Source organism: Schistocerca serialis, chromosome 10 (assembly GCF_023864345.2).
Source record: "Schistocerca serialis cubense isolate TAMUIC-IGC-003099 chromosome 10, iqSchSeri2.2, whole genome shotgun sequence".
In the NCBI taxonomy this organism is placed as follows: Eukaryota; Metazoa; Arthropoda; class Insecta; order Orthoptera; family Acrididae; genus Schistocerca; species Schistocerca serialis.
This window is the reverse complement of record NC_064647.1, coordinates 82,429,885-82,441,970: the sequence shown is the minus strand read 5'-3', so window position 1 is coordinate 82,441,970 and position 12,086 is coordinate 82,429,885. Positions and strand designations below refer to the sequence as shown.

At 44.8% G+C, this 12,086-nt stretch overlaps 1 protein-coding gene across 2 annotated transcripts in view; it reads right to left on the bottom strand.

Moving 5' to 3' along the window:
* LOC126424846 (uncharacterized) overlaps window positions 1-12,086 on the bottom strand; it is a 289,952-nt gene that overhangs the window by 95,328 nt on the left and 182,538 nt on the right. For both annotated transcript variants that reach the window (XM_050087655.1, XM_050087656.1), the window contains exon 6: window positions 7,212-7,375. In XM_050087655.1, coding sequence (XP_049943612.1) covers window positions 7,212-7,375 — 164 coding nt within the window. The remainder of the gene's footprint in view (window positions 1-7,211; window positions 7,376-12,086) is intronic.

Sequence of the window (12,086 nt, the reverse complement as noted above, 5' to 3'; positions counted from 1 at the left end):
CGTCCAGGTCGCTGGATCTCTCCCCAATGAAGAGGTTTGGAGCATCATGGGCAGGACTATCTAAGGCTCCAAATTAACAGAATTAGCCACGATATCCTTTAGAAGGAGCATCAAGCAACTCTAACAATCAATGCCAAGCTGCATAAGTGCTTACATACGGCCAGAGATGGACGAACATATTACTGACTAGCTCAATTTGTGAAGCTCTTTCTCGGGAATAAATCATCTAAGATTTCTGAAATTTTAGTTATTTGTTTGTCCATGTACATCACATGTACCAATTTCCGATCCCTTGAGGTAATTCTTTCGAGGTGCTTCTTTTTTTTTATGCCTTAGAGTATATTTATGTGGGCTGCATCACCCGACAAGTAGAATCGTCCAGCCTTCTAGTCACGATAAGTGTAAGCAGACCACAGCCCGTAATCAGACAGCCATCGCTCGTCCACCTGCTCAGTATTTCTTTAATGGACTTAGAAGAATTTCTTGGATTTTTCTGTCACCAAATTACGACTTTGATTCAGAGTGATTACTTGTCAGACGTTTTACTTGACGTCACATGTCATCCAAATGAGAGTTAAGTGTAGTGTACTACCGATTCCGCTATAAAAAAGTGAGCTATGACCAATCACTTAGTAGATGAGTTAGTCTTCTCCCTTAGTACGACTGATACGTTAACCAGTCACATTAATATGACCAACTGTCCAAGGCCGGAATAACCAAATTCGAGACGGGCAGGAGGAGAGGTCCTGGAAGGTGCTGGCAGGGGTGAGAAGCCCCGCCGCGACTCCAATGCTGTGGCCAGCTGAGCTGGGTTTCTCAGTTAATGAGCCATGGTGGGAACAGCCTGACTAAGGAGGTCCCACCAGTTCTCCATTGGGTTTAAATCCACGGAGTCTGGTGGCCGGGGTTATATGGAACTCATCCTTGTTCTCTCAGAACCACGCACGTACACTAAGAGCTGTGTGACATGTTGCCTTGTCTTACTGGTAGATGGCACTGTGACAAGAAAAAAGAAACTACATATAGGGGTGGACATGGTCTCCAAGGACATACGCTTACTTGTGATGACCCGTTGTGTGTTCCAGAATGCCAGGTAATCGGACAAATACATTCCTCATCCCATAATATTCCCTCTTTCGGCGTGGACCCTTCGCACAATTGTTGCAGGAGTTTCACATGTTTCACACTGTATACTCCAACAGTTATCTGTCGATGGAGCATAAAATGTGATTCATCTCAAAAGGCCACCTTTCGCCATTCAGTCGACGTCCAGTTGCGGCATTGGCTTGCAAATTCCAACACAGCAGTCATTATGGCTGCATGAACTGGGCGCTTGCTGGGCAGCAACGATCGCTGAACGAACATTGAAGAGACACTATCGGTAGTTCCATAGTTCATCTGCCTGGTCAATTCTCAACTGTTGAACATCTATTCACCAATACATATCTCTGCAGCCATCATGAATGACCAGTGGTGCACCACAGTTGCTTCAGTGCCAGTTTGGGTAGCTCAATTTTGCCATACTTTAACAATAGTGGCAAACGAACAGTTTATAAACTTAGCCATTTCGGAAGTGCTCATGTCCTTTTGTATGTCGGATAAATTGTTTCCATATTACGAAAACGACTGCACAGTTTCCACAGTTCCCTGAGACCATTTATCTACCCTCCACTGCTAGTGATACACAGGTGAAAGCTGGCGCCAGCACACCATGCGGCAAAGAGATGGCGATGAGATCGATTGAGGCCAAAGACAGACTCGCAAGAAACGTGCCGCCAACGCCCTCTCGGGCGCCAGTATTTAGATCGCCGCCGCGGACTGCAGCGCCCAGTCAGTTCCAGTCTGTCGCACACCCACCCAGTCAGTCATCCAGGGAATCAACAAGTGGAGTCATCAGTCGCTGCCCAGTGGGAGTCGCAGTCACAGTTAGCTCAGCCTCTGGCTCAGTCAGTTAGTACCTAGCGACCAGAGCAGTGCACATAGCGGACTTGTACATCACCAGCAATGAGGCTAACGTGGACTAGCGGAAGAGCTTGTACAACAACACCTGGACTAAGTTAAGTAACTGTAGTTGCTGAACAGTTCAGAGAAAATTTGAGTCTCGTAACAAATCAATACCCCACTCATACGATTATAGTTGGCGGGGACTTCAACCTTCCCTCGGTATGCTGGCAAAAATACTTGTTCAATACCGGTGTTAGGCAGAAAACATCTACCGAGATTGTCCTACATGCTTTCTCCGAAAATTATTTCGAGCAGTTAGTCCACGAACCCACGCGAATTGTAAATGGTTCCGAAAACACACTTGACCTCTTAGCCACAAACAATCCAGAGCTAATAGAGAGCATCATGACTGACTGATATAGTGATCACAATGTCGTTGTAGCTAGGCTCAATACCGTTTCTTCCAAATTCAACAGAAACAAACGCAAAATAATTTTATTTTAAAAAGCGGATAAAGTGTCACTAGAAGCCTTCCTAAGAGACAATCTCCATTCCTTCCGAACTGACTATGCAAATGTAGACGAGATGTGGCTCAAATTCAAAGATATAGTTGCAACAGCAATTGAGAGATTCATACCTCATAAACTGGAAAGAGATGGAACCGATCCCCTATGGTACACAAAACAGGTCCGAACGCTGTTGCAGAGACAACGGAAAAAGCATGCGAATTTCAGAAGAACGCGAAATCCCGAAGATTGGCTAAAATTTACAGACGCTCGAAATTAGGCACAAACTTCAATGCGAGATGCCTTTAATAGGTTCCACAAATAAACATTGTCTCGAAATTTGGTAGAAAATCCGAAGAAATTCTGGTCGTATGTACAGTACACAAGCGGCAAGACGCAGTCAATACCTTCGCTGCGCAATGCCGATGGTACTGTTACCGACGACTGTGCCGCTAAGGCGGAGTTATTGAACGCAGTTTCCCGAAATTCCTTCACCAGGGAAGACGAATGGAATATTCCAGAATTTGAAACATGAACAGCTGCTAGCATGAGTTTCTTAGTAGTAGATACCTTAGGGGTTGCGAAGCAACTCAAATCGCTTGATACGGGCAAGTCTTCAGGTCCAGATTGTATACCGATTAGGTTCCTTTCAGATTACACTGATACAATAGCTCCCTACTTAGCAATCATATACAACCGCTCGCTCACCGATAGATCTGTACCTACAGATTGGAAAATTGTGCAGGTCGGCCCAGTGTTTAAGAACGGTAGTAGGAGTAATCCATCGAACTACAGACCTATATCATTGACGTCGGTTTACAATATGGTTTTGGGTGCATATACTGTATTCAAACATTATGAATCACCTCGAAGGGAACGATCTGTTGATACGTAATCAGCATGGTTTCAGAAAACATCGTTCTTGTGCAACGCAGCTAGCACTTTATTTGCACAAAGTAATGGCCGCTATCGAAAGGGGATCTCAAGTAGATTCCTTATTTCTAGATTTCCGGAAAGCTTTTGACACCGTTCCTCACAAGCGACTTCTAATCAAGCTGCGGGCTTATGGGGTATCATCCCAGTTGTGCGACTGGATTCGTGATTTCCTGTCAGGAAGGTCGCAGTTCGTAATAATAGACGGCAAATCATCGAGTAAAACTGTAGTGATATCAGGTGTTCCCCAGGGAAGCGTCCTGGGACCTCTGCTCTTCCTGATCTACATAAATGACCTGGGTGACAATCTGAGAAGTTCTCTTAGGTTGTTCGCAGATGATGCTGTAATTTACCGTCTAGTAAGGTCATCCGAAGACCAGTATCAGTTGCAATGCGATTTAGAAAAGATTGCTGTATGGTGTGGCAGGTGGCAGTTGACGCTAAATAACGAAAAGTGTGATGTGATCCACATGTTCGTAAACAATAATAGTACAATTCTCAAGGCTGTCAATTCAACTAAGTACCTGGGTGTAAAAATTACGAACAACTTGAGTTGGAAAGACCACATAGACAATATTGTGGGGAAGGCGAGCCAAAGGTTGCGTTTCATTGGCAGGACACTTAGAAGATGCAACAAGTCCACTAAAGAGACAGATTACACTACACTCGTTCGTCCTCTGTTAGAATATTGCTGCGCGGTGTGGGATCCTTACCAGGTGGGATTGACGGAGGACATCTAAAGGGTGCAAAAAAGGGCAGCTCGTTTTGTATTATCACGTAATAGGGGAGAGAGTGTGGCAGATATGATACGCGAGTTGGGATGGAAGTCATTAAAGCAAAGACGTTTTTCGTCGCGGCGAGATCTATTTACGAAATTTCAGTCACCAACTTTCTCTTCCGAATGCGAAAATATTTTGTTGAGCCCAACCTACATAGGTAGGAATGATCATCAAAATAAAATAAGAGAAATCAGAGCTCGAACAGAAAGGATTAGGTGTTCGTTTTTCCCGCGCGCTGTTCGGGAGTGGAATGGTAGAGAGATAGTATGATTGTGGTTCGATGAACCCTCTGCCGGGCACTTACATGTGAATTGCAGAGTAATCATGTAGATGTAGATGTTCTTATGAATAAGGAACCCTGTTCATTCATGCATTCAGTTTGTGTTATAGAAAGATGACACCAGGCATCAAGCAACATCCTCTCCTTGCTTCCCATGGTACAAACCTACAGTAACAACGCGCCGACTCAAAAAGTGGTACCACCTATCGTCTGTGAGTGGTTATTGCACGTTGACATCGAACACAGGCCGTGGTCACATTAATGTGACTGGACGATGTACAATGGTGAGCCGAAACATTAAGACTAGCAGTTTAATAACTTAATGGCCTGTCATTGTAAAGTAATTTATTACCGATTCTGCATATCATCAATTTCCAGATCGTTCGTAGATTTGTGGAGCTATGTGCACCAGGTGTCTATGCACAAGTCATGTATTTCACACAAATGACTGGCCGTTGATTCGTGTACGCGGTGACAGCTCTCCATAGCGACACAGATGGGAACTGTCGGATTCAGATCAGATGAATTTGATGGCGAATACATTACCGTGATTTCACTACCATGCTCCTAGAACCACTGTAGCACGATCCTGGCTTCGAGACACAGACAACTGTACTGCTGAAAAATGACATCATCGTCAGGGTGCACACGAAACATGAATGAATGCAGTGGTTCGCAGCTGCCAGATTGTCTTCGATTAGAACTACAGGTCCCACGCAAGCGCAGGAGAATGTCTTTAGTAGCATAATATTGAGCCCGCTGGCCTGCGTCCGTGGCACGCTGCACTTTTCGAGCACCCATTCACCTGGATGATTGGATCTGCGAAAACGACCATCGACCTGGTGCAGCAAAAACGTGATTCATCCGACGAGACGACGTGTTTCCAGTGATACACGGTCCAATCTCGATGATCCCAAGCCCACTGCAATCGTAACTGACGATGTCGTTGAGACAACGTGTGAACACGCAGAGATGGTCTGCTGTCGAGGCCCTTGTTCAACAATGTACGCTGCATGCTGTACTTCGAAACACTTGTGCGTCCAACGGCATTGTGCTCTTTCGCCAGAGGGGCCACAGATCGCCATCTATCCTATTTTAAAGAGCAGACAAGCCTCCAAAACCTATGTTCTGTGAAGAGTCGTGGACGTCTAACCACTTAGCACCTAGTTGCAGTTTCACCGTCTTTCTACCCCTTTCTGTAGATGCTCACTACATTAAAGTGCGCATTATTTATGACGGCGGCCGAGTTTAGGTTCGTTCTGCGCATCCTGACGTCACAAAACAGTCAGCCAATGAACAGAGAACGACGTTGCCAGAGCTCGACTGCAATGCAGAGCACGGACGAGTGTCTTCAGTTTTAGAAACGTTCAGTCATAAATAAAGTAATTGAACAAAAGCAACGTCTTGATAGCATACTTTCTTTTATAGAAAGTTTGGAAAAAGCATTCTTTATACCAATTGCTACATATTCTATTAATTAATTAAACCAAACAAGCAATAAGCCGCCTAATTCAGGCGATAGCAAGGAAAGGTGTTTGTATCATTCTCACTAACAGCTTTTTCGCAATAAAGAACAGCGGTAATTGTTTATTTCCTATTGTACTTCGACGAAACGTGAGTAATTCATAGTTATACCTACAATGTTTGTCGGTATTTTGTGTGATATTTTAAAGTCCTCTGGGAGATGTATTGAATGACGAGCTGTGTTAGTGTAATGGTTAAAGTGTATGGCTGCTAAGGGAAAGGATCTGAGTTCAAACCTTGTTCTGTGCTTAATATTTTCTTTATTTAAAAACATTATCGAAGTGTCTTACTTCATGAATTTTATTCGTTTGAATGTGATTTTTTGAAATTTCTAGTGGCAACTAAAATCGACCATATGAAAAGTATACGCTATGGACTTTTACCTCTGCAAACTCTTCAAAATTTCGTGCAATGGTTTACTACATCTAATGCTGCACAATAACTGCGTTGAAAATCGAAGCAAAATTAAGTCATTTATGGGGGGAAGGTATCAGTCAAGAAGATGTGTAAAAATCAAATTTTTGGGTCAAATAGTTTTTGTGAAATCGAATGATAAAGTGTGTCAAAGCAGTCGAAACACCATGTGACTGCAAAGGCGAGCAGTCAATGATGACAAAATCGCGCACACCGCGGAATGCGGGGAGCACGTCTCTGTAGCAGCGAAAGGGTTAATGCGGCCGTGGTGGCTTTACTTCGTAAACTGCGTGCTCCCTCCTAAACGTAAGTTTGCGAACTATACTATGGCGCTGCTTCTCTTGGCGCGTACAACTGGCAACACAGCAATCTCTTGCGTCTGGGCGGGCATGCGCGAACCGCCAAGGTAAAAGAATTGAACTATAGCACGTGAACATTCGACCAGCTTCGCCGTTTTCGAGATACTCGTTTACAAGCTCTGCAGAACAATAATCGGCCCTGTGGCGAAGTTGCTTATCTCAGTCGACTTCTCCATTTGCTGCTTATATCGTCCCTAGAGTCCCCCATCAGTCTCTGCTAGGCTTACATGCTTTTCTTACTGCGACAGGTGCCCGCAACGCCACGAGGAGGCATCCAACATTGCAGTGGGCAGTGGTTCATAACGTTTTGGCTTATCTGTCTATAATCACTATTACATGTGTTGAGTGTTGAAGTATTCTCAGGCCCAGCAAATCTCGTTGCTAAAGTGTACCCTACAATAGAGGCAGCACCGATCCTGGGAGTTAGCTTACTAGCATTACAGAGCGCAGCATGTAGAATGGTTGGGCTCACCTTGTGCTTGGCCAGAACGTCCAGGTAGAGCTGCGGCTCGAATTTTGGTAGCGTGACGAGTTTGGCGCCCAGCGAGAACTTTTGGAGCATCACCACGGAGAGCCCGTAGATGTGGAACATGGGCAGCACCACTGGGATGGCGTCGTCGGCACTGCACACGCCATCTGCAAGGTCACCACGGATTGTCCAGAAAGCTGGCTGCCAGGCCTTACTGCAACAACACTCACTACTCCGTGTCACAAATATGCTGTCACAACAAAAATTAGTACAGCGTTTGAGAGGTTTCCAATTCACTCAAGATCGACTGTTGCAAGAGTGGTTATGGAGTACATGAAATGATTACATTTACAGTGAGTAAAACAAGTTGTCGTGAGGTATCAGGTATCGAACCATGCTGAAACACCCATATTATATGTATGACAATGAAATGAACACCCTTAGCTGCGTACAGGCGTTGACATACGTCAACCGGGACAGATGAAAATGTATGCCCCGACCGGGACTCGAACCTGGGATCTTCTGCTTACATGACAGCCGCTCTATCCATCTGAGCCACCGAGGACACAAAGGATAGCGCGACTGCAGGGATTCATCTCTGGCACGCCTCCCGAAAGAACAGATACCATCTTAGTAAATACATATTATATGTGGTGTAGCCTCCACGGGCCGCAATACAGGCTCTGGCATCCACATTATCACCCGGGATATGTCATTCCACACCTGCTCGATCACTTCACATAGTGCTGGAAGAGTTTTTGGTTGACGAGTCTCAAAGGGCACTTCTCGTCCCATCATATCCGACACGTATTCGATTGGAGACAAGTCTGGAGATTGCACTGGCTGGGGAAGTTACTGCACGTCTTGTAGAGCACACTGGGTTTCGCAGACAGTGTGGATGAGCGTTATTGTGTTGGAACAGCACACCACCTTCCTATTGCAGGAATGATAAACGAATGGATCTAACAACACTTTTCACGTATCGAGCGCTGGTTAACGTCCCATCCAGAAACACCAAAGATGAAAGAGAGTTGTAGATTATCGCATCCCTGGCCATACGGCCTGAGGTGGAGACCGTGTGTGTTGGACGCATGGACTCAACGAGACAGCGCTCAACAGGCCTACACCGTATACCCAAACTACCATCACCTGTGTGCATGCAGAATCTATTTTAATCGCTGAAGACAACGGCTCGCCATTCCATCTCCGAAGTGAACCTCTGATGGCGCCCATCAAGACACGCACGTCTATGCTGTGGAAGACGGGCTAGAGGTATGCGTGTAGTCCCACTGCTAATAACCAATTCCCAACAGTCGCAAACCTCGTTGGATACTCGGAAAACTCGTATTTATTTTTTCACTTCCGGTGTCAAATTGCTTACTGAAATTTAAGTATACGGCATCCATCTGAGCTCCGTTGTCTACAGCGCTATATACAATAAGGATCAAAAGTATCCGGACACCTGGCTGAAAATGATTTACAAGTTCGTGGCGCCCTCCATCGCTAATGCGGGAATTCGATATGGTGTTGGCCCACCCTTAGCCTTTATAACAATTTGCGGCTGATGCAGTTCTCTGCGAAAAGATAGCAGCACCAGAAGACTGTAGAGGATCGGTGACACGTGCAGACACTGTCAGTTTATGCCGAATGCAAGTGGGCGTAACTACACACGAATACATGAAGAAATTGTTGTGTTGGCAGAAGAGCCAACACCGTGTTATGAATGGAGGCAGAAATGCACTCGTTTTAGCTCACGCAGGCTGGCGTAAGGAGGGAAGAACTATACGGACGTGAGGTCTGGAACTTGACAAGGAATTAGAATTCAGAAAGCGGACGTAATTAGTTTGATACTTAACTTTAATCCATTAATGAGGAACGTCGCTCTCGAAGGTACATGATTCACAATATTAATATCAATAGTAACTGAAAATGGCGCCTTGCTAGGTCGTAGCAAATGACGTAGCTGAAGGCTATGCTAAACTGTCGTCTCTGCAAATGAGAGCGTATGTAGACAGTGAACCATCGCTAGCGAAGTCGGCTGTACAACCGGGGCGAGTGCTAGGGAGTCTCTCTAGACCAGACCTGCCGTGTGGCGGCGCTCGGTCTGCAATCACTGACAGTGGCGACACACGGGTCCGACGTATACTAACGGACCGCGGCCGATTTAAAGGCTACCACCTAGCAAGTGTAGTGTCTGGCGGTGACACCACAGAAATACTTTGCTGTTGGATTACATCATTTGCGACAAATCACCAGAAATAGTAACTACTGTAAAATGTCTGGCAGTAACCATCTGCATTGACCTAAAGTGAATGACCACATGAAACAAGTTCTAGGAAATGCAACATTTGCTTATAAAATGTAAATAACGAAATAGAAATTCGTATTTGTTGAAAAAGAGTTTTACTTTAAATACTATCCCAGAAACCCATAAAACCTGAAATAAAAGCAAGTCCTGATTCAGACCTAAGGTTCCTCTGACAGCAGCAGATGGCTGCACTGTAGAAAACGAATTTCTTTGAGGTTACTACTGTTGGCAACACATGTCTGCACTGTAGAAAACGTGATTTGCCCGTTTGTTTGTAGCATGAGTAGTTCTTTCACCAACAGATGGTTCCACTGTTAAAAACCCAACAGAGGCGTAAATTAATTATTTTCCACCCATAAGATGGAGAAATACTCTAAAAGTATAGAAAAAACGTCGGCAGTGCAAAAAGTACAACGTTTGTATCGAGTGACTAGGACACAGTTCTGGTTAAGAACATGATCAAAAGCCGCCTGACTCAAATCAGTTACTGTAAGTCGGTATTCGGATTTTCAAGAAGAGTGGTAGGACAGATGCAACAGTTATAGCCTATATCATTGACATAAGTCTGTTGTAAAACTGTGGGACGTACTTAATGCCCACGTATTGTGAGTTCTTTGAAGAACGAGTATCTTCTCTATAAAAGTCTTCAGGTCCAGATTGTATACCGATTAGGTTCTTTTCAGATTACGCTGATACAATAGCTCCCTACTTAGCAATCATATACAACCGCTCGCTCACCGATAGATCTGTACCTGCAGATTGGAAAATTTCGCAGGTCGCACCAGTGTTTAAGAAGGGTAGTAGGAGTAATCCAGACCTATATCACTGACGTCGGTTTGCAGTAGGGGTTTGGAGCATATACTGTATTCAAAAATTATGAATCACCTCGAAGGGAACGATCTATTGATACGTAATCAGCATGGTTACAGAAAACATCGTTCTTGTGCAACGCAGCTAGCACTTTATTCGCACAAAGTAATGGCCGCTATCGAAAGGGGATCTCAAGTTGATTCCTTATTTCTAGATTTCCGGAAAGCTTTTGACACCGTTCCTCACAAGCGACTTCTAATCAAGCTGCGGGCTTATGGGGTATCATCCCAGTTGTGCGACTGGATTCGTGATTTCCTGTCAGGAAGATCGCAGTTCGTAGTAGTAGACGGCAAATCATCGAGTAAAGCTGTAGTGATATCAGGTGTTCCCCAGGGAAGCGTCCTGGGACCTCTGCTCTTGCTGATCTACATAAATGACCTGGGTGACAATCTGAGAAGTTCTCTTAGGTTGTTCGCAGATGATGCTGTAATTTACCGTCTAGTAAGGTCATCCGAAGACCAGTATCAGTTGCAAAGCGATTTAGAAAAGATTGCTGTATGGTGTGGCAGGTGGCAGTTGACGCTAAATAACGAAAAGTGTGATGTGATCCACATGTTCGTAAACAATAATAGTACAATTCTCAAGGCTGTCAATTCAACTAAGTACCTGGGTGTAAAAATTACGAACAACTTGAGTTGGAAAGACCACATAGACAATATTGTGGGGAAGGCGAGCCAAAGGTTGCGTTTCATTGGCAGGACACTTAGAAGATGCAACAAGTCCACTAAAGAGACAGATTACACTACACTCATTCGTCCTCTGTTAGAATATTGCTGCGCGGTGTGGGATCCTTAGCGGGTGGGATTGACGGAGGACATCGAAAGGGTGCAAAAAAGGGCAGCTCGTTTGTATTATCACGTAATAGGGGAGAGAGTGTGACTGATATGATACGCGAGTTGGGATGGAAGTCATTAAAGCAAAGACGTTTTTCGTCGCGGCGAGATCTATTTACGAAATTTCAATCACCAACTTTTTCTTCCGAATGCGAAAATATTTTGTTGAGCCCAACCTACATAGGTAGGAATGATCATCAAAATAAAATAAGAGATATCAGAGCTCGAACAGAAAGGTTTAGGTGTTCGTTTTTCCCGCGCGCTGTTCGGGAGTGGAATGGTATGGAGATAGTATGATTGTGGTTCGATGAACCCTCTGCCAAGCACTTAAATGTGAATTGCAGAGTAATCATTAGATGTAGATATAGAAAAACCAACATGGACAGAGATTTTGAGAAACTTACGAGGTCCGACTAATAGAAGACTTGCGCGTTTCGTGACAGGAACTTTTTAGTCAGTGCGAGAGCTTTACGGAGACGGCCTAAAAACTCCAGTGGCAGACATTACAAGAGAGGCATTGTGCATCCCCACGCTCTCTTGGCAAGCAGAAACGCAGCCCCAGCTATGGTGCCCCCTGCTGGCGGGTCTTTAACTGTCACGTGGAATCACGTCGCAAAGGTGCAAGTAAGGAAAGGATTGCTTATGCGAAGGATAACATTTCATCCAAGCAGTAGGACAGAATACACGTAATCTCGTCCGATGTGAGCTGGCTTCAGTTGCACAAAAACACTACCAGAAACTGTCCCGTATTTCTCTTCGCTGCATCACCATGTCTCATCGCCCGTAGGACGTGAAACTCGAATTTCCCTTCTTGCTTTGCAGCGATGTAATGACTAACAAGTAATCTGATCAGATACAGAACATCTT